Below are 23,109 nucleotides of genomic sequence, written 5' to 3' on the forward strand. Positions count from 1 at the left end.
ACAGTCTCTGCTGATACTCCTGCATGCGTGCATCCCTTTCTATGGCAGGAATAATTTCTGCAAATTTACTTTTGTACCGGGAAACTAACAGTGTGGCAACCCAGTAGTCAGGATTATTTCTAATTCTCACAATTCGAGGGTCATGTTGCAGGTAGTGCAGCAAGAAGGCACTCATGTGTGTTGCGCATCCAGGAGCACCAAGTCCCTGTTGTGTTGGTGGCGAGGTAACAATCATGCTTCCTTCCTCTGTCCTCTCCCCCCAACCTCGCACAACAGAAATGTGATCAAGGTCTCCCTCATCTGATGAGTCTTCCATCAGTTCGTCCTCCACTTCTTCCTGGGCTCCTGCACCTTCCTCACTAGTTTGGCTGCTACCATGCGCCCTGGTAAAACCATCTCCCCCACCCTCACATGCCTGCCGCCTTGGTGCTGCCGACCGTCTGGACCTTGCAGATGTTAGCCCTTCCGCATACAACTCCTCCTCCTCTACTTCCTCCACCTCCTCTTGTGCCAACACCTGACTCCGAATTCTGTTTAACATGTGCTCCAGCATGTAAATCACCGGAATAGTCATGCTGATAATGGCATCGTCAGCACTAAACATCTTCGTCGCCATTTCAAAACTGTGCAGAAGGGTGCATAGGTCCCTGATCTGAGACGACTCCTCCAGCGTGATTTGCCCCACCTCCGGATCTCGTTGGCCCAGGCTATACGTCAGAACGTATTGCACCAGGGCTTGTCGGTGCTGCCACAGTCGCTGCAACATGTGCAGAGTTGAATTCCACCGGGTAGGCACATCGCATTTTAGCCGGTGAAGTGGCAGGCCCAACGACTTCTGTAGAGATGTAAGTCACTGAGCTGCGGGATGCGAACGGCGGAAGTGAGCACACAGCGACCGTGCCCTCTGCAGAAGGCCATCTAGTCTGGGATAGTGGGCTAAAAATTGCTGGACAACCAGGTTCAACACGTGAGCCATACAAGGCACGTGTGTGACATTGCCCCGGCGAAGGGCCGCACCCAGGTTTGCAGCATTGTTGCACACGGCCTTCCCTGGTTTCAGGTCCAGTGGAGACAGCCATTCATGAAATTGGTTCTCCAAAGCTGACCACAGCTCCTCAGCTGTGTGACTCACATTTCCCAGACATTTCAATGTAAAAACCGCCTGATAACGTTGAGCCCTACTGCCAGCATAGTAAGGAGGTGTGCAGGATCCCTTCTGCGCAGTTAGAAAGCTTGTGGCATGACCAGACAGGCTTTGGGTGCAGGTGGAAGACCGAGAGGAGGTTGAGGAGGCAGAAGCAGTGGAGGAACTTTGACATAAAGAGGATTGACGCACAACTTGTGGGGACGGCAAGACTTGGACAGCAGCCTTTTGTCCTGCTGTCACCATAGTTACCCAGTGCCCAGTCAGCGACATGTAACGCCCCTGTCCATGCCTACTCGTCCAAGTGTCCGTGGTGAAATGCACCCTGTCACACACAGAGTTTCTCAAAGAAGCGGTGATGTTGTGTGCGACATGCTGGTGGAGCGCAGGCACACCTTTCTTTGAGAAGTAGTGCCGACTGGGCATCTGGTACTGGGGAACTGCGACGGACATAAGGTCTCGAAAATCCTCTGTGTCCACCAGGCGGAAAGGCAGCATTTCTGTAGCCAAGAGCTTGCAGATGGTGAAATTCAACCTCTTAGCTTTCTCATGGCTAGAAGGAAATGGTCTTTTACTTGTCCACATCTGAGGGACCGAGGGCTGGCTATTGTGCTTAGACGGGGTTGATAAGGGTGTCCCCGGCAAACTGCCGGTCTGTGAGGAAGATGCAGGCGGACATGTTAGGTTGCCTTGATCCAAAGGTGGTGCTATCGATGTCGGACAGCGCTCAACACCAGCTGGTGTTACCATCTCCAAAGAAAATGATGACTTGCCAATCACGCTGGCTGTTGCGGGTAAAGAGGTGGCAGGTCTGCGCCCCAAAACAGGTGTGACTGCTGTCCCCCCAGTCACAGAGGATGAAGAGGCCGCGGATGCACAAGATATGGCAGACGGTGCTTGGCCCGGCCGGCTAGGCCGCATTGTAGCACACTGAGCTTCCCACTGCAACTTATGCTTCATGTCCATGTGCCGGTTCATGCATGAAGTACTCAAACTATGTATTTTTTGGCCTCTACTTAGCTTTTGCTGACAAATGTTACAGATAACACGAGTTGGGTCATCTTTATCGATCTGAAAAAATGCCCAGGCTATGCAACGCTTAGCACCCATGCGACCTGAAGAGCCACCACGACTTGTGGTGAGAGGCAGAGTTGTGTTTGAGGATGCAGTTGTTGACGTGCTTCCAGTACTACGTCTCTGTCCAGGAAGGCGCAACCTGACCTCGTCGTCACTAGCATCTTCCTCCACCTCCTCTGCTGACCTCATCTCTTGGCTGACTGTGGGTTGACAGTAAGTGGGATCTCCAACCTCATCATCATCACCCTGTGCGTTATCACACCCGTCGTCCTCAGAGCCAACCTGTTCCTGCCCTGACAAAAACCTAAAGTTGTCGCTCCAATCAGGTATTTGAGTCTCATCATCGTCTTCCTCATTGTCTCCACCAACAGGAGTTACAGTTTGGGAATGAGGGTCTACATTATGGTCAGAACCTTCTGCGTCTGGTCCTGGATCCGATTCATAAAGATTCTGGGCATCAGTGCAGATCATTTCCTCGTCTGGATTCACAGAAGCGCTGGAGTCAACCTCTGATTCCCAGGCTATAGTATGAGTAAACAGCTCTGCAGACTCAACCATCTGTTCTACCTCATACTCAGACGGGCAGCTGGAGATTTGGGAGCTGTGAGGAAGCAAGTGCGATTGGGGTGACACCTTTGAGGACTGGAGTATTTGTGATGTTGAAGTTGATGTGGAGGAGAGCCCACTTAAAGGAGCACTTGATATCCGTTGAAGCACCTGCTGTTTTTGTGCCTCATCTGGAATTTGTAGCGATTGGCGTGGCCGTAAGAAAGGGATCTTATCACATTGTCCGCTAAAAGAAGTAGACATTTTAGTTTGGCTGGAAGATGGTCTTTCTTCTGCAGATGTTACTGTTTCTTTAACACCTACCCCACGGACACAACCTTTTTTCCCCTTCCCAACACGCCTATTCCCCTTTCCACCAGCAGCAGGCCTTTTTCCACTCATTTTGGTGGTTAACTAATTCACAACTCTGGAGTTGTTTGCACAAAAAACAATGGATGGGAACCGAGCAGAGCTGAGTGGCCAAACTGTGGTATTAGGCCAAAACTATTGGCTGGGTTAAATGCAGAAAAAAATTATATTCAATTTGCAACCTGATGGAGGTCAGTATAGATGGACTAATAGAACAAGTCCCACACACAGTTAGAAGCCCAAATATTTTTTCAGAGGTAGATGCAGAAAAAAATTGTATTCAGTTTGCAACCTGATGGAGGTCAGTATAGATGGACTAATAGAACAAGTCCTACACACAGCTAGAAGCCCAAATATTTTTTCAGAGGTAGATGCAGAAAAAAATTATATTCAGTTTGCAACCTGATGGAGGTCAGTATAGATGGACTAATAGAACAAGTCCCACACACAGCTAGAAGGCCAAATATTTTTTCAGAGCTAGATGCAGATATAAATTATTTTTAATTTGCAACCTGATGGAGGTCAGTATAGATGGACTAATAGAGAAAGTCCCACACACTGCTAGAAGGCCAAATATTTTTTCAGAGCTAGATGCCGAAAAAAATTATATTCAGTTTGCAACCTGATGGAGGTCAGTATAGATGGACTAATAGAACAAGTCCCACACACAGCTAGAAGGCCAAATATTTTTTCAGAGGAAGATGCAGAAAAAAAATATTTTTAATTTGCAGCCTGATGGAGGTCAGTATAGATGGGCTAATAGAGAAAGTCCCACACACTGCTAGAAGGCCAAATATTTTTTCAGAGCTAGATGCAGACAAAAAATTATTTTGAATTTGCAACCTGATGGAGGTCAGTATAGGTGGACTAATAGAACAAGTCCCACACACTGCTAGAAGGCCAAATATTTTTTCAGAGCTAGATGCAGAAAAAAATTATATTCAGTTTGCAACCTGATAGAGGTCAGTATAGATGGACTAATAGAACAAGTCCCACACACAGCTAGAAGCCCAAATATTTTTTCAGAGGTAGATGCAGAAAAAAATTATATTCAGTTTGCAACCTGATGGAGGTCTGTATAGATAGATTAATAGAACAAGTCCCACACACAGCTTGAAGCCCAATATTTTTTCAGAGGTAGATGCAGAAAAAAAATATATTCAGTTTGCAACCTGATGGAGGTCAGTATAGATGGACTAATAGAGAAAGTCCCACACACTGCTAGAAGGCCAAATATTTTTTCAGAGCTAGATGCAGACAAAAAATTATTTTTAATTTACAACCTGATGGAGGTAAGTATAGATGGACTAATAGAGAAAGTCCCACACACAGCTAGAAGCCCAAATATTTTTTCAGAGGTAGATGCAGAAAAAAATTATATTCAGTTTGCAACCTGATGGAGGTCTGTATAGATGGATTAATAGAACAAGTCCCACACACTGCTAGTAGGCCAAATATTTTTTCAGAGCTAGAAGCAGACAAAAAATTATATTCAGTTTGCAACCTGATGGAGGTCTGTATAGATGGAATAATAGAACAAGTCCCACACACTGCTAGAAGCCCAATATTTTCTCAGAGGTAGATGCAGAAAAAAAATATATTCAGTTTGCAACCTGATGGAGGTCAGTATAGATGGACTAATAGAGAAAGTCCCACACACAGCTAGAAGCCCAAATATTTTTTCAGAGGTAGATGCAGAAAAAAATTATATTCAGTTTGCAACCTGATGGAGGACAGTATAGATGGACTAATAGAACAAGTCCCACACACAGCTAGAAGCCCAAATATTTTTTCAGAGCTAGATGCAGATAAAAATTATTTTTAATTTGCAACCTGATGGAGGTCAGTATAGATGGACTAATAGAGAAAGTCCCACACACTGCTAGAAGGCCAAATATTTTTTCAGAGCTAGATGCAGATATAAATTATTTTTAATTTGCAACCTGATGGAGGTCAGTATAGATGGACTAATAGAAAAAGTCCCACACACTGCTAGAAGGCCAAATATTTTTTCAGAGCTAGATGCAGACAAAAAATTATTTTGAATTTGCAACCTGATGGAGGTCATTATAGGTGGACTAATAGAACAAGTCCCACACACTGCTAGAAGGCCAAATATTTTTTCAGAGCTAGATGCAGAAAAAAATTATATTCAGTTTGCAACCTGATAGAGGTCAGTATAGATGGACTAATAGAACAAGTCCCACACACAGCTTGAAGCCCAATATTTTTTCAGAGGTAGATGCAGAAAAAAAATATATTCAGTTTGCAACCTGATGTAGGTCAGTATAGATGGACTAAGAGAGAAAGTCCCACACACTGCTAGAAGGCCCAATATTTTTTCAGAGCTAGATGCAGACAAAAAATTATTTTTAATTTGCAACCTGATGGAGGTCAGTATAGATGGACTAATAGAGAAAGTCCCACACACAGCTAGAAGCCCAAATATTTTTTCAGAGGTAGATGCAGAAAAATATTATATTCAGTTTGCAACCTGATGGAGGTCAGTATAGATGGACTAATAGAACAAGTCCCACACACAGCTAGAAGCCCAAATATTTTTTCAGAGGTAGATGTAGATAAAAATTATTTTTAATTTGCAATCTGATGGAGGTCAGTATAGATGGACTAATAGAGAAAGTCCCACACACTGCTAGAAGGCCAAATATTTTTTCAGAGCTAGATGCAGATATAAATTATTTTTAATTTGCAACCTGATGGAGGTCAGTATAGATGGACTAATAGAGAAAGTCCCACACACTGCTAGAAGGATAAATATTTTTTCAGAGCTAGATGCAGACAAAAAATTATTTTCAGTTTGAAACCTGATGGAGGTCAGTATAGATGGACTAATAGAACAAGTCCCACACACAGCTAGAAGCCCAAATATTTTTTCAGAAGTAGATGCAGAAAAAAATTATATTCAGTGTGCAACCTGATGGAGGTCTGTATAGATGAATTAATAGAACAAGTCCCACACACAGCTAGAAGCCCAATATTTTTTCAGAGGTAAATGCAGAAAAAAAATATATTCAGTTTGCAACCTGATGGAGGTCAGTATAGATGGACTAATAGAGAAATTCCCACACACTGCTAGAAGGCCAAATATGTTTTCAGAGCTAGATGCAGACAAAAAATTATTTTTAATTTGCAACCTGATGGAGGTCAGTATAGATGGACTAATAGAGAAAGTCCCACACACAGCTAGAAGCCCAAATATTTTTTCAGAGGTAGATGCAGAAAAAAATAATATTCAGTTTGCAACCTGATGGAGGACAGTATAGATGGACTAATAGAACAAGTCCCACACACAGCTAGAAGCCCAAATATTTTTTCAGAGGTAGATGCAGATAAAAATTATTTCTAATTTGCAACCTGATGGAGGTCAGTATAGATGGACTAATAGAGAAAGACCCACACACTGCTAGAAGGCCAAATATTTTTTCAGAGCTAGATGCAGACAAAAAATTATTTTGAATTTGCAACCTGATGGAGGTCAGTATAGGTGGACTAATAGAACAAGTCCCACACACTGCTAGAAGGCCAAATATTTTTTCAGAGCTAGATGCAGAAAAAAATTATATTCAGTTTGCAACCTGATAGAGGTCAGTATAGATGGACTAATAGAACAAGTCCCACACACAGCTAGAAGCCCAAATATTTTTTCAGAGGTAGATGCAGAAAAAAATTATATACAGCTTGGAACCTGATGGAGGTCTGTATAGATGGATTAATAGAACAAGTCCCACACACAGCTTGAAGCCCAATATTTTTTCAGAGGTAGATGCAGAAAAAAAATATATTCAGTTTGCAACCTGATGGAGGTCAGTATAGATGGAATAATAGAGAAAGTCCCACACACTGCTAGAAGGCCAAATATTTTTTCAGAGCTAGATGCAGACAAAAAATTATTTTTAATTTGCAACCTGATGGAGGTAAGTATAGATGGACTAATAGAGAAAGTCCCACACACAGCTAGAAGCCCAAATATTTTTTCAGAGGTAGATGCAGAAAAAAATTATATTCAGTTTGCAACCTGATGGAAGTCTGTATAGATGGATTAATAGAACAAGTCCCACACACAGCTAGAAGGCCAAATATTTTTTCAGAGCTAGATGCAGAAAAAAATTATATTCAGTTTGCAACCTGATGGAGGTCTGTATAGATGTATTAATAGAACAAGTCCCACACACAGCTAGAAGCCCAATATTTTTTCAGAGGTAGATGCAGAAAAAAAATATATTCAGTTTGCAACCTGATGGAGGTCAGTATAGATGGACTAATAGAGAAAGTCCCACACACTGCTAGAAGGCCAAATATTTTTTCAGAGCTAGATGCAGACAAAAAATTATTTTTAATTTGCAACCTGATGGAGGTCAGTATAGATGGACTAATAAAGAAAGTCCCACACACTGCTAGAAGGCCAAATATTTTTTCATTGCTAGATGCAGAAAAAAATTATATTCAGTTTTCAACCTGATGGAGGTCAGTATAGATGGACTAATAGAACAAGTCCCACACACAGCTAGAAGCCCAAATCTTTTTTCAGAGTAAGATGCAGATAAAAATTATTTTTAATTTGCAACCTGATGGAGGTCAGGATAGATGGACTAATAGAGAAAGTCCCACACACTGCTAGAAGGCCAAATATTTTTTCAGAGCTAGATGCAGACAAAAAATTATTTTCAGTTTGCAACCTGATGGAGGTCAGTATAGATGGACTAATAGAACAAGTCGCACACACAGCTAGAAGCCCAAATATTTTTTCAGTAGTAAATGAAGAAAAAAATTATATTCAGTTTGCATCCTGATGGAGGTCTGTATAGATGGATTAATACAACAAGTCCCACACACAGCTAGAAGCCCAATATTTTTTCAGAGGTAGATGCAGAAAAAAAATATATTCAGTTTGCAACCTGATGGAGGTCAGTATAGATGGACTAATAGAGAAAGTCACACACACTGCTGGAAGGCCAAATATTTTTTCAGAGCTAGATGCAGACAAAAAATTATTTTTAATTTGCAACCTGATGGAGGTCAGTATAGATGGACTAATAGAGAAAGTCCCACACACAGCTAGAAGCCCAAATATTTTTTTCAGAGGTAGATGCAGAAAAAAATTATATTCAGTTTGCAACCTGATGGAGGTCAGTATAGATGGACTAATAGAACAAGTCCCACACACAGCTAGAAGCCCAAATATTTTTTCAGAGGTAGATGCAGATAAAAATTATTTTTAATTTGCAACCTGATGGAGGTCAGTATAGATGGACTAATAGATAAAGTCCCACACACTGCTAGAAGGCCAAATATTTTTTCAGAGCTAGATGCAGATATAAATTATTTTTAATTTGCAACCTGATGGAGGTCAGTATAGATGGACTAATAGAGAAAGTCCCACACACTGCTAGAAGGCCAAATATTTTTTCAGAGGTAGATGCAGACAACAAATTATTTTCAGTTTGCAACCTGATGGAGGTCAGTATAGATGGACTAATAGAACAAGTCCCACACACAGCTAGAAGCCCAAATATTTTTTCAGAGGTAGATGCAGAAAAAAATTATATTCAGTTTGCAACCTGATGGAGGTCTGTATAGATGAATTAATAGAACAAGTCCCACACACATCTAGAAGCCCAACATTTTTTCAGAGGTAGATGCAGAAAAAATATATATTCAGTTTGCAACCTGATGGAGGTCAGTATAGATGGACTAATAGAGAAAGTCCCACACACTGCTAGAAGGCCAAATATTTTTTCAGAGTTAGATGCAGACAAAAAATTATTTTTAATTTGCAACCTATTGGAGGTCAGTATAGATGGACTAATAGAGAAAGTCCCACACACAGCTAGAAGCCCAAATATTTTTTCAGAGGTAGATGCAGAAAAAAATTATATTCAGTTTGCAACCTGATGAAGGTCAGTGTAGATGGACTAATAGAACATGTCCCACACACAGCTAGAAGCCCAAATATTTTTTCAGAGGTAGATGCAGATAAAAATTATTTTTAATTTGCAACCTGATGGAGGTCAGTATAGATGGACTAATAGAGAAAGTCCCACACACTGCTAGAAGGCCAAATATTTTTTCAAAGCTAGGTGCAGATATAAATTATTTTTAATTTGCAACCTGATGGAGGTCAGTGTAGATGGACTAATAGAAAAAGTCCCACACACTGCTAGAAGGCCAAATATTTTTTCAGAGCTAGATGCAGACAAAAAATTATTTTCAGTTTGCAACCTGATGGAGGTCAGTATAGATGGACTAATAGTACAAGTCCCACACACAGCTAGAAGCCCAAATATTTTTTCAGAGGTAGATGCAGAAAAAAATTATATTCAGTTTGCAACCTGATGGAGGTCTGTATAGATGGATTAATAGAACAAGTCCCTCACACAGCTAGAAGCCCAATATGTTTTCAGAGGTAGATGCAGAAAAAAATTATATTCAGTTTGCAACCTGATGGAGGTCAGTATAGATGGACTAATAGAACAAGTCCCACACACAGCTAGAAGCCCAAATATTTTTTCAGAGGTAGATGCAGAAAAAAATTATATTCAGTTTGCAACCTGCTGAAGGTCTGTATAGATGGATTAATAGAACATGTCCCACACACAGCTAGAAGCCCAATATTTTTTCAGAGGTAGATGCAGAAAAAAAATATATTCAGTTTGCAACCTGATGGAGGTCAGTATAGATGGACTAATAGAGAAAGTCCCACACACTGCTAGAAGGCCAAATATTTTTTCAGATCTAGATGCAGACAAAAAATTATTTTTAATTTGCAACCTGATGGAGGTCTGTATAGATGAACTAATAGAAAAAGTCCCACACACTGCTAGAAGGCCAAATATTTTTTCAGAGCTAGATGCAGATATAAATTATTTTTAATTTACAACCTGATGGAGGTCAGTATAGATGAACTAATAGAAAAAGTCCCACACACTGCTAGAAGGCCAAATATTTTTTCAGAGCTAGATGCAGACAAAAAATTATTTTCAATTTGCAACCTGATGGAGGTCAGTATAGATGGACTAATAGAGAAAGTCCCACACACAGCTAGAAGCCCAAATATTTTTTCAGAGGTAGATGCAGAAAAAAATTATATTCAGTTTGCAACCTGATGGAGGTCATTATAGATGGACGAATAGAGAAAGTCCCACACACTGCTAGAAGGCCAAATATTTTTTCAGAGCTAGATGCAGACAAAAAATTATATTTAATTTTCAACCTGATGGAGGTCAGTATAGATGGACTAATAGAGAAAGTCCCACACACAGCTAGAAGCCCAAATATTTTTTCAGAGGTAGATGCAGAAAAAAATTATATTCAGTTTGCAACCTGATGGAGGTCTGTATAGATGGATTAATAGAACAAGTCCCACACACAGCTAGAAGCCCAATATTTTTTCAGAGGTAGATGCAGAAAAAAAATATATTCAGTTTGCAACCTGATGGAGGTCAGTATAGATGGACTAATAGAGAAAGTCCCACACACTGCTTGAAGGCCAAATATTTTTTCAGAGCTAGATGCAGAAAAAAATTATATTCAGTTTTCAACCTGATGGAGGTCAGTATAGATGGACTAATAGAACAAGTCCCACACACAGCTAGAAGCCCAAATCTTTTTTCAGAGGAAGATGCAGATAAAAATTATTTTTAATTTGCAACCTGATGGAGGTCAGGATAGATGGACTAATAGAGAATGTCCCACACACTGCTAGAAGGCCAAATATTTTTTCAGAAGTAGATGCAGAAAAAAATTATATTCAGTTTGCAACCTGATGGAGGTCTGTATAGATGGATTAATAGAACAAGTCCCACACACAGCTAGAAGCCCAATATTTTTTCAGAGGTAGATGCAGAAAAAAAATATATTCAGTTTGCAACCTGATGGAGGTCAGTATAGATGGACTAATAGAGAAAGTCCCACACACTGCTAGAAGGCCAAATATTTTTTCAGAGCTAGATGCAGACAAAAAATTATTTTCAATTTGCAACCTGATGGAGGTCAGTATAGATGGACTAATAGAGAAAGTCCCACACACAGCTAGAAGCCCAAATATTTTTTCAGAGGTAGATGCAGAAAAAAATTATATTCAGTTTGCAACCTGATGGAGGTCAGTATAGATGGACTAATAGAGAAAGTCCCACACACTGCTAGAAGGCCAAATATTTTTTCAGAGCTAGATGCAGACAAAAAATTATTTTTAATTTGCAACCTGATGGAGGTCAGTATAGATGGACTAATAGATAAAGTCCCACACACTGCTAGAAGGCCAAATATTTTTTCAGAGCTAGATGCAGACAAAAAATTATTTTTAATTTGCAACCTAATGGAGGTCAGTATAGATGGACTAATAGAGAAAGTCCCACACACAGCTAGAAGCCCAAATATTTTTTCTGAGGTAGATGCAGATAAAAATTATTTTTAATTTGCAACCTGATGGAGGTCAGTATAGATGGACTAATAGAGAAAGTCCCACACACTGCTAGAAGGCCAAATATTTTTTCAGAGCTAGATGCAGATATAAATTATTTTTAATTTGCAACCTGATGGAGGTCAGTGTAGATGGACTAATAGAAAAAGTCCCACAAACTGCTAGAAGGCCAAATATTTTTTCAGAGCTAGATGCAGACAAAAAATTATTTTCAGTTTGCAACCTGATGGAGGTCAGTATAGATGGACTAATAGAACAAGTCCCATACACAGCTAGAAGCCCAAACATTTTTTCAGAGGTAGATGCAGAAAAAAATTATATTCAGTTTGCAACCTGATGGAGGTCTGTATAGATGGATTAATAGAACAAGTCCCACACACAGCTAGAAGCCCAATATTTTTTCAGAGGTAGATGCAGAAATAAATTATATTCAGTTTGCAACCTGATGGAGGTCAGTATAGATGGACTAATAGAACAAGTCCCACACACAGCTAGAAGCCCAAATATTTTTTCAGAGGTAGATGCAGATAAAAATTATTTTTAATTTGCAACCTGATGGAGGTCAGTATAGATGGACTAATAGAGAAAGTCGCACACACTGCAAGAAGGCCAAATATTTTTTCAGAGGTAGATGAAGAAAAAAATTATATTCAGTTTGCAACCTGATGGAGGTCAGTATAGATGGACTAATAGAACAAGTCCCACACACAGCTAGAAGCCCAAATATTTTTTCAGAGGTAGATGCAGAAAAAAATTATATTCAGTTTGCAACCTGATGAAGGTCTGTATAGATGGAATAATAGAACATGTCCCACACACAGCTAGAAGCCCAATATTTTTTCAGAGGTAGATGCAGAAAAAAAATATATTCAGTTTGCAACCTGATGGAGGTCAGTATAGATGGACTAATAGAGAAAGTCCCACACACTGCTAGAAGGTCAAATATTTTTTCAGATCTAGATGCAGACAAAAAATTATTTTTAATTTGCAACCTGATGGAGGTCAGTATAGATGGACTAATAGAGAAAGTCCCACACACAGCTAGAAGCCAAAATATTTTTTCAGAGGTAGATGCAGAAATAAATTATATTCAGTTTGCAACCTGATAGAGGTCAGTATAGATGGACTAATAGAACAAGTCCCACACACAGCTAGAAGCCCAAATATTTTTTCAGAGGTAGATGCAGATAAAAATTATTTTTAATTTGCAACCTGATGGAGGTCAGTATAGATGGACTAATAGAGAAAGTCCCACACACTGCTAGAAGGCCAAATATTTTTTCAGAGCTAGATGCAGATATAAATTATTTTTAATTTGCAACCTGATGGAGGTCAGTATAGATGAACTAATAGAAAAAGTCCCACACACTGCTAGAAGGTCAAATATTTTTTCAGAGCTAGATGCAGACAAAAAATTTTTTTCAGTTTGCAACCTGATGGAGGTCAGTATAGATGGACTAATAGAACAAGTCCCACACACAGCTAGAAGCCCAAATATTTTTTCAGAGTTAGATGCAGAAAAAAATTATATTCAGTTTGCAACCTGATGGAAGTCTGTATAGATGGATTAATAGAACAAGTCCCACACACAGCTAGAAGCCCAATATTTTTTCAGAGGTAGATGCAGAAAAAAAATATATTCAGTTTGCAACCTGATGGAGGTCAGTATAGATGGACTAATAGAGAAAGTCCCACACACTGCTAGAAGGCCAAATATTTTTTCAGAGCTAGATGCAGACAAAAAATTATTTTCAATTTGCAACCTGATGGAGGTCAGTATAGATGGACTAATAGAGAAAGTTCCACACACAGCTAGAAGCCCAAATATTTTTTCAGAGGTAGATGCAGAAAAAAATTATATTCAGCTTGCAACCTGATGGAGGTCAGTATAGATGGACTAATAGAGAAAGTCCCACACACTACTAGAAGGCCAAATATTTTTTCAGAGCTAGATGCAGACAAAAAATTATTTTTAATTTGCAACCTGATGGAGGTCAGTATAGATGGACTAATAGAGAAAGTCCCACACACAGCTAGAAGCCCAAATATTTTTTCAGAGGTAGATGCAGAAAAAAATTATATTCAGTTTGCAACCTGATGGAGGTCAGTATAGATGGACTAATAGAACAAGTCCCACACACAGCTAGAAGCCCAAATATTTTTTCAGAGGTAGATGCAGAAAAAAATTATATTCAGTTTGCAACCTGATGGAGGTCTGTATAGATGGATTAATAGAACATGTCCCACACACAGCTAGAAGCCCAATATTTTTTCAGAGGTAGATGCAGATAAAAAATATATTCAGTTTGCAACCTGATGGAGGTCAGTATAGATGGACTAATAGAGAAAGTCCCACACACTGCTAGAAGGCCAAATATTTTTTCAGAGCTAGATGCAGAGAAAAAATTATTTTTAATTTGCAAACTGATGGAGGTCAGTATAGATGGACTAATAGAGAAAGTCCCACACACAGCTAGAAGCCCAAATATTTTTTCAGAGGTAGATGCAGATATAAATTATTTTTAATTTGCAACCTGATGGAGGTCATTATAGATGGACTAATAGAGAAAGTCCCACACACTGCTAGAAGGCCAAATATTTTTTCAGAGCTAGATGCAGAAAAAAATTATATTCAGTTTGCAACCTGATGGAGGTCAGTATAGATGGACTAATAGAGAAAGTCCCACACACTGCTAGAAGGCCAAATATTTTTTCAGAGCTAGATGCAGATATAAATTATTTTTAATTTGCAACCTGATGGAGGTCAGTATAGATGGACTAATAGAAAAAGTCCCACACACTGCTAAAAGGCCAAATATTTTATCAGAGCTAGATGCAGACAAAAAATTATTTTCATTTTGCAACCTGATGGAGGTCAGTATAGATGGACTAATAGAACAAGTCCCACACACAGCTAGAAGCCCAAATATTTTTTCAGAGGTAGATACAGAAAAAAATTATATTCAGTTTGAAACCTGATGGAGGTCTGTATAGATGGATTAATAGAACAAGTCCCACACACAGCTAGAAGCCCAATATTTTTTCAGAGGTAGATGCAGAAAAAAAATATATTCAGTTTGCAACCTGATGGAGGTCAGTATAGATGGACTAATAGAGAAAGTCCCACACACTGCTAGAAGGCCAAATATTTTTTCAGAGCTAGATGCAGACAAAAAATTATTTTTAATTTGCAACCTGATGGAGGTCAGTATTGATGGACTAATAGAGAAAGTCCCACACACAGCTAGAAGCCCAAATATTTTTTCAGAGGTAGATGCAGAAAAAAATTATATTCAGATTGCAACCTGATGGAGGTCAGTATAGATGGACTAATAGAGAAAGTCCCACACACTGCTAGAAGGCCAAATATTTTTTCAGAGCTGGATGCAGACAAAAAATTATTTTTAATTTGCAACCTGATGGAGGTCAGTATAGATGGACTAATAGAGAAAGTCCCACACACAGCTAGAAGCCCAAATAATTTTTCAGAGGTAGATGCAGAAAAAAATTATATTCAGCTTGCAACCTGATGGAGGTCAGTATAGATGGACTAATAGAACAAGTCCCACACACAGCTAGAAGCCCAAATATTTTTTCAGAGGTAGATGCAGAAAAAAATTATATTCAGTTTGCAACCTGATGGAGGTCTGTATAGATGGATTAATAGAACATGTCCCACACACAGCTAGAAGCCCAATATTTTTTCAGAGGTAGATGCAGAAAAAAAATATATTCAGTTTGCAACCTGATGGAGGTCAGTATAGATGGACTAATAGAGAAAGTCCCACACACTGCTAGAAGGCCAAATATTTTTTCAGAGCTAGATGCAGACAAAAAATAATTTTTAATTTGCAACCTGATGGAGGTCAGTATAGATGGAGTAATAGAGAAAGTCCCACACACAGCTAGAAGCCCAAATATTTTTTCAGAGGTAGATGCAGATATAAATTATTTTTAATTTGCAACCTGATGGAGGTCATTATAGATGGACTAATAGAGAAAGTCCCACACACTGCTAGAAGGCCAAATATTTTTTCAGAGCTAGATGCAGAAAAAAATTATATTCTGTTTGCAACCTGATGGAGGTCAGTATAGATGGACTAATAGAACAAGTCCCACACACTGCTAGAAGCCCAAATATTTTTTCAGAGCTAGATGCAGAAAATTTTTTTATTCAATTTGCAACCTGATGGAGGTCAGTATAGATGGACTAATAGAATGATGCTATGCCCAAAAGATTTTACTTCACTAGGTGCAGTAAAAAAATTGGTATTCTATACACAGGTGGTATATCTTGCAACACAGACAGGCTACTCCACTGACTAACACACTCTGCAATAGGCCAAAAAGGATTAGCTTTGCTAGATTCATCCAAATGCTGTGAAAAAAACTTGCACAGCACTGGCACAGACCTGCCTGGCAAAAACTGATAGGAACTGATGTAACCTAGTCCTAAAAAGGACTGCAATTACAATTAGTCTTTACTCCCACAATCTATCTATTTAAGAGCACAGACCTGCCTGATAAAAGTCGTAGGAAATGCTGTAACCTAGTCCTTAAAAGGACTGCAATCACAACTATTCCCTACTCCCAAGCTATCTGTAGATTTGCGCGAAAATTGGCTTGAAATTAACAAGGTATAGCGCACACAGCAACAGCGGTGCCGTCTAACATGCAGCTGCAGCAGTGAGAAAATGGTGGCGACGGGGAAAATGGCTGGGTCTTATAGGGCAAGGACATGTGACATATACTGCCAATGACACATGCCCTTGCTTGTGTGAAAAAAGCACTTCGCTCCGTGTGTGCGCTGCTGATAGGCTGACAGATTGCACCTCCCCACTGTAAATGCGGGAAAGAGAAAAAAAAATGGAGATCTTCATTATTCCTGCAGAGATCCATCCCCTGCCCCTCCCCCCACCCCGCTGTACACTCAAACTGCTTATTAACATTAATTTTCATCATTACTGAGAAAACATCCAGTTATGATTTTGATGCACGAACAGTTATCGAACATAACCTCGAACAGCCGAATTTTTCTCAAATCGTTCGTGTTCGCCGAACGGCTCGAAAACCGCCCAAAACTGCTCGAATTTGAGATTGGCGAACAGTTCGAGTAGAACAACGCTCATCTCTACTCGGGAGGCAATCACTGTTTAAAGGTTTGTGCCATACAAACTTTGTGAGGCAGTCATACAGTTAGCCCCTTCATGACGAGGCCTATTATTTCTATTTTTACATTTTCGTTTTTTCTGTCACCTTCTTTTTTTTATTTTTCTGTCCAAATAGACATATGGTGACTTGTTTTTCGCCGGACTAGTTGTACTTTTGAGTGATATCATTCATTTTACCATATAGTGAACTGGAATCAAGATAAAAAAAATTCCAAGTGAGGATAAATAGTGAAAAAAACAAATAAATGACAATTTTTTTTCAGAAATATTTTTATGGTGTAGATTTTGTGGTAAAATGACCTTGAAATAGGATTCTGCTCATCAATTGTATTACGGCGATAATAAACATGTCAAGTTTTTTTTATTGTTTTAGTAATGGAAAAAAAAGAGTTTGTAAAAAAAAATGTTTTGAGGGTTGTGTCGCCATTTTCTGAGACCCGCAACATTTTAGTATTTTTGTCGATGTTATATCTAATTTTTGGTGGAACAAGACAACGTATTTATTGATCACATTTCAAGATATTTATGATGTTTTGATCAATTGTTGCACTATTTTTTTGTGGGATGCAGAGAACAAAAAAACCCCAATTTTTTAGCATTCTTGTTTTCTTTTGCTTACGGTGTTGACGGATTGGATTAATTGTTTATATATTTTGTTGAGTCAAACTTTTGTTAATGCTGCGAGACCTCATATATATATATATATATATATATATATATATTAATACTTTACATGGGGAAAAAGGAGAGTGAATTTAACATTTTCTTTTTTTATATTTTATAAAACATTTTGTTTTACTTTTCAATTTTGTTTTTAGTTCACTCAGGGGACTTGAAGCTGCGATCGTCTGATCGCTTGTGCTGTTATGTACAGAAATGCCACAGCATCATTGCATATAGCAGAAGTAACGGTCTTCCTTGCAGCCTTGCTACAGGCAGAGTTTTAAGGGAGTTTCATCACTCCCTGAGGAAGCAACGTGTGAAACGCGCATTGGGAGTGTTAGGTGGTAGTGGCAGCAAACACAGCATGAATTCAGGTCAGGAATTTTATTTACTCTATATCTTTGAATCTTCATATCATAATATGTCCTTATATACGTATTACTTGAGGCTATTCAAATCTACCCTGATCATCCTGTAGCATGTTTTGGTGATTATTCCGGCTGTATTCTTGCACCTTAGATTTTGCTTGGGTATTTATCCCATTATTTTGCATTACACTTTACTTCTATGTATATATTTGATAACAGGTCTGTTAATAGTAATCTGTTGTGCATGTAAACCTTATAAATATTTTTTATTATTACCTTTACATATACCCAACATTGTTATAGGTGTACTAATTAAAATCTACTGCACATTTGCACTTTACAAATATATCTCTATAGATTAGCATTAATTGTTAGAGCTGTTTTTGCTGCTCTACTTCCTCTTTTTCACCGTTGGTTATTTTATCGTGTCTTCTTGTTCTGTGCTTTTTAACTATATGTCCTATTTTTATGTCAAATAAAATGATGCTATTAATTCAAAATATTTTTTTTTTTATTTATTATTTGTTCAACTAGTCTTTTCTTTTTTATGTTATGCATTACCTGCTTGAATAGTGGTTTACGTTGCACATACTTATATTGCTACGTCTTAGTGTTGATTTCCTTCTTACCTAGGTGTAATGACAAGCACAGAGGTCTCCAATAGACCTCCAGCTGTCATACCAACCCATCGGCGATCTGACAACATGTCACTGGCATGCTGATGGGCACATGGAATGACGAGCCCACATGCCGGTGTGGCCACCATCAGAGTTTGGCAGCAGCATTTAACAGATTAATAATTGTAGGCGGAGCTCTTTGACAACCTCTATTGATTAGCCAGGACTTTCTGGGTATCCCGTCAGCCCATTCCATACACCCACTTCCGACTTGCGCCATACATGTACAGTGAATGTCGTGAAAGTGTTAAATTATGTTTTTCTGGGCTTCAATGTAAATACTTTTATGCCAAAAATGACAAAAGTATTCTCGGAGTGATACCTTTGTTGGCTAACCAGAAATACACAAATGAATTCATAAGACAAAAGGCACAACATTTGAGAGATGTTACAACAAGACATTTGTTCATGAGTTGTAAGTTGTGATGCCTCCTACTGATAAGTTAGGGAGATCAAACTAGTTTTTTTGTTGCAAAATGAGAGGTCTTAGGAGTGTTTAATTATCTGGAGGTGTGAATTGTGTCCATATAGTGAGTCATAAACACAGGTATTATATCTAGGTGTGTTGTCAGTGAATTGAACATCCTTATCAATTTGAATTCCCAAATTTTTCTTTCTCTGTTGCCCTTGAAGTGACCTTTCAGTATTAAAACTTTTAAATCTTTCATGCAGAGTCCCCGGCCAGAGAAATGTTTTCCCACAGGTGAACTGAACACATCTGTGGGAAAACATTATCCTCCTAACGTATCAGTAGGAGGCATCACAACTTACTCCTCATGAACAAATGTCTTGCTGTAACATTTCTCAAATGTTGTGCCTTTTGTCTTATGAATTCATTTGTAATCTTGCCTGTCAAAGAAGCCTCTGTGCTCTTAAAGCTTGCATATATATATTTCTGGTTAGCCAATAAAGGTATCATTCCGAGAATACTTTTGTCATTTTTGGCATAAAACTATTTACATCCATTTTTCAGGCTAACACGGTACCACAATATAACTTTGTATTGTACAACATTTTGTGGGCTTCAACTACAAAATTTTTTAAAAAAGATGATTACCTGGAGAATTAATGATCCAAACTGCTAGAATGAAGGGGCATTTACAATGCAAGATAATTGTGAAAGAGTGTTGTTAAAATTGTCCAATTAACTATTTTCTTGCAGTGTAAACAGGATGCTGATCACCTGGTAAATGAGCAAAATGCCAGACCATCATGTGAAATGATTTTTGGCACAGCACAAAAGATTATTTTTGGAGGAGCATCTTCGTCTATCAACAAGATCCGCACTGCCGAAAGTATAGCAGCCTATGCTCAATGAGCTATCTAGGTAGATGTAGTATAAATCCCTCAGCAGACTTCATTTGCTTTGGTCTGTGAATGTTAACAGGCATTTAAAAGACTGTCAATTAAAAAGTCAACTGAGAAGCAATTGGATCGTGCCACTGGTCGGTCCATATAAAAGTCCAAGTTCACATGTTCTGTATTTGGTCAGTATTTTACATCAGGATTTGTAAGCCAAAACCAAGAGTGGAACAATCAGAGTTAAAGTATAATAGTAAAAATACTGGTGTTTAATACAAATCAAACATTGATTGTGTGAATGTGGCCTTACAGTGAGAGTGATTGAAAACTGGAATGTAAGCCATCTGAGGGACCGACATAGTTGTGACTTGAGTTCAGGCTACAGAGAAAAGACCACAGATTGTACACCATCGTGGAGAACACTTAATCTATTGTGTAACAATTAAAGTATTGTTCCAATTTTCTGGGTTAAGAGAATTCCTAAAAATATGATGTGAATGCAGAGGATAGGTGGTAGAACAAGTCCAAGAGGTGGACACTTACGGTATGTGTTATTGTGCTTTTATGAAGTTATTAAATGTTGTAGATGTTGTGATGACAAGGGCCTGAAGCATATGGGTGGAAAGAAAATCTTCATGTGAAATGATGCCATAAAATAAAGCATCACAGAGAAACCAGGGAAGTGGCCTGTAGAGTTAAGATCCTAAGCTGGGAATGATTGACAAGTCTGAAGAATCTGCATACACAAGCACAGACACCTGGAGAGATCAGAAATGGTGCACAGTTGTGGAAATGTTCTTCTGTTGTGCAACATTTAAAGTAAAAATGCCTTCATATTGGATGTCTGTAAATGATGACACATTGCCTGGTTTCTCATTGACAGCTAGAGCATGCTCAGTAAACACTTCAGAGGACATAGTGACATTTGATTTAACTGCCCCCTCCCACCTCTTAAACATAAACCATGTGGGATTCTTGTAATTTTGGTGATGTTCCCAGTTCCATTACATATAATTATAATAATAATCACAGAGTTGTGGATTCATCTCAGGATCTTTATTACAAGAAAAAAATTCAGATTTGTACAAAAAATAAATAAAAGTAATTGTAAGGATAATTTTTTTCTATATGATTCTCAGTCTCTAAATTCTGTATCCTGCAGCATCTAAAACCACGGCCGATACTGTAGTTCATTTGAGGGGTTGCTGAAAAGTTGAACTCTCCATGGGGGAAACCAGAGCGGAGCCCAGGTCCTAAAAACGGCAGTCGATGCCTGAAAATACAAGAACACCAAGGGTTAATTCAATAAAATTTAATTTTTCCTGCGTCCAAGAGTCATTGGTCCAAACCCCACGTGTCAGTCTTATGGTCATGTAGCCTTAGTGCAAGTGTCACTGTCCTATACCCCAAGTGTCAGTAAATGTTAAGGATTTCTTACCTGATCTGGTCCAGTATTTCTCCATATTTGCTCCACTGGAAAATTGGGAGCTTCATCAATTCCACTATCTTCATCATCACTAAGCCTTGGTGATGATGATGATGATGAGATGGTATCTTCAACATTTTCATGAACCTGTATGGCGCAGTCAACCATACACGAAGAGGAAGCTTCATGTTGATCCTCTTCTGGTCCTACAGAAACATCTTTTACTCTAGGGGATCTCGGATCGAAGCTTACAACAGTGTAAGGGAAATTTTCTTCCCCCAACCTGTCCAAAGATAAATCAATAAGGTATGGTTATCAGTCCTGCGAATCATTGGAACCAAATCTTCTGAATATTATATACAGAGCGACTACTCACCGGCAAGATACTTCAAAGGGGTCAATCCACAAGGTGAATTCCTTGGGCAGTGCAAGGTCATAAAATCTTATTTGACTTAGAGCACAAGCCTCTTGAATGCTTTCATCCTTGTCCTGGCCATTGATTCGGATACATCTAAAAGACAAAAATGAGTTATAAGAGATGAGATACCATTAGTACAACATAGGGAATTTCTAGAGCATCTGCAAGACCAATATGGATATTTTCTGGACATATCTGGTGATGCCACTGATGACTTACCTGTAGGCTTGTCCTTTCATCGGGTTCTCTGGATACCAATGTCCAGTGTACTTTTTGCATAAGATTTCAGACAAATGCTCCCCAAATATGTCCATTATGGCCGAATCCAATTTTTGGAATCTGTTGCCCACAGTTTTGATGTAGTCAACTCCGGCTAACAGTTCCTGCCTCATCTCTATTGGAATAGAATTTACTGCTGCAGCCATTTTATCTGAGAAGAAAAAAAGAGAAATGTTAGTTTTTTAGTCGTGTTGTTTATAATATTCACATTTTTTTAATTGCTCCTGATTGGTGGAGGTGTCAGAGGTAAAACTGCAGCCACAAGATATTTAAAGGGCAAGTAAAATATCAATAGATTACAAAACACCCTGCAACCAGCTTATTGATGATGAGATCTAATATCTTAATCTAACCACTATAATTTGATTGTATATCTGTGACATTAACAAATGAAGTATGTAGTCCCAGGGTTGGAATCACTGCAGTAGCCAAGTGTCCCGATTAATGACAATGTGGAGAAGATGGGTTTTCATGGCAGAAAGAGGGACTATTGGAGGCCAACATGGCTGCCATCTCCACTGAAATTCAGCCATTAGTTCTACATAAGAAATTTTAGAAATACAACTGTTTTTCAATCTATTAAATAAACGTTCACACAATCACAGATTCAATTTTCGGAAAGAAACAAGAAATCGAAATGAAAAAGAAAGTTTCAAACATCATAAAAATTGTTTAAAAAAATCATAACAATTTGTATCGCTTCCCTCTTCTGCCTATTTACTATAAAACACATTAAAAAATGTTTGTTATCTCCATGTCTGCAAAACGTTTGATTAGCCAAAGTATAAAGTTATTGCCCAAAAATTACAATCCAATTTCAATGTATGTTGTTACGCTCCTACAAAGCACCAAAATACATAACATCCAAAAAAGATGTGTGTGCCAGGAACAAAATAGCAGAACAAGCTAATAAACAAATGAGTATTATTAAAAAATATGAAACTGTTTTTTAAATATGATTTAAAAACAATATAAATGTATAATCACCCGATACAGATAGATTACATTTTGGTGCTTGAGCAATTATGGGAAACCCCAATATATGGTAAAATATAGAAATAGACAAAATGCATTTGGAAACAGAATAATTATCGTTCTGTACATTGTTTGGTAAATTGAATGGTGCCCCTACAATAAAACAACTCAGCCCATAAAAAAACTACTCATACTCCACTTTCAGAAATTGAAAGTGCAACAATGAGAATTATCCATGACAAGAAGGGGTTATT

At 38.5% G+C, this 23,109-nt stretch overlaps 1 protein-coding gene across 1 annotated transcript in view; it reads right to left on the bottom strand.

The window, feature by feature from the left end:
- Positions 1–21,993, bottom strand: part of LOC141171663 (maternal B9.10 protein-like) — a 47,973-nt gene extending 25,980 nt beyond the window's left edge. Inside the window, exons 1-3 of the mRNA XM_073655325.1 lie at positions 21,821–21,993; positions 21,560–21,694; positions 21,196–21,466 (exon numbers count right to left, since the gene is read on the bottom strand). Of these exons, the coding sequence (XP_073511426.1) occupies positions 21,196–21,466; positions 21,560–21,694; positions 21,821–21,993 (579 nt within the window). The remainder of the gene's footprint in view (positions 1–21,195; positions 21,467–21,559; positions 21,695–21,820) is intronic.
- Positions 21,994–23,109: the final 1,116 nt, after the last annotated feature.

This window comes from Phyllobates terribilis, unplaced genomic scaffold (assembly GCF_046119375.1).
Source record: "Phyllobates terribilis strain yellow unplaced genomic scaffold, ASM4611937v1 Scaffold_12__6_contigs__length_324123572, whole genome shotgun sequence".
In the NCBI taxonomy this organism is placed as follows: domain Eukaryota; kingdom Metazoa; phylum Chordata; class Amphibia; order Anura; family Dendrobatidae; genus Phyllobates; species Phyllobates terribilis.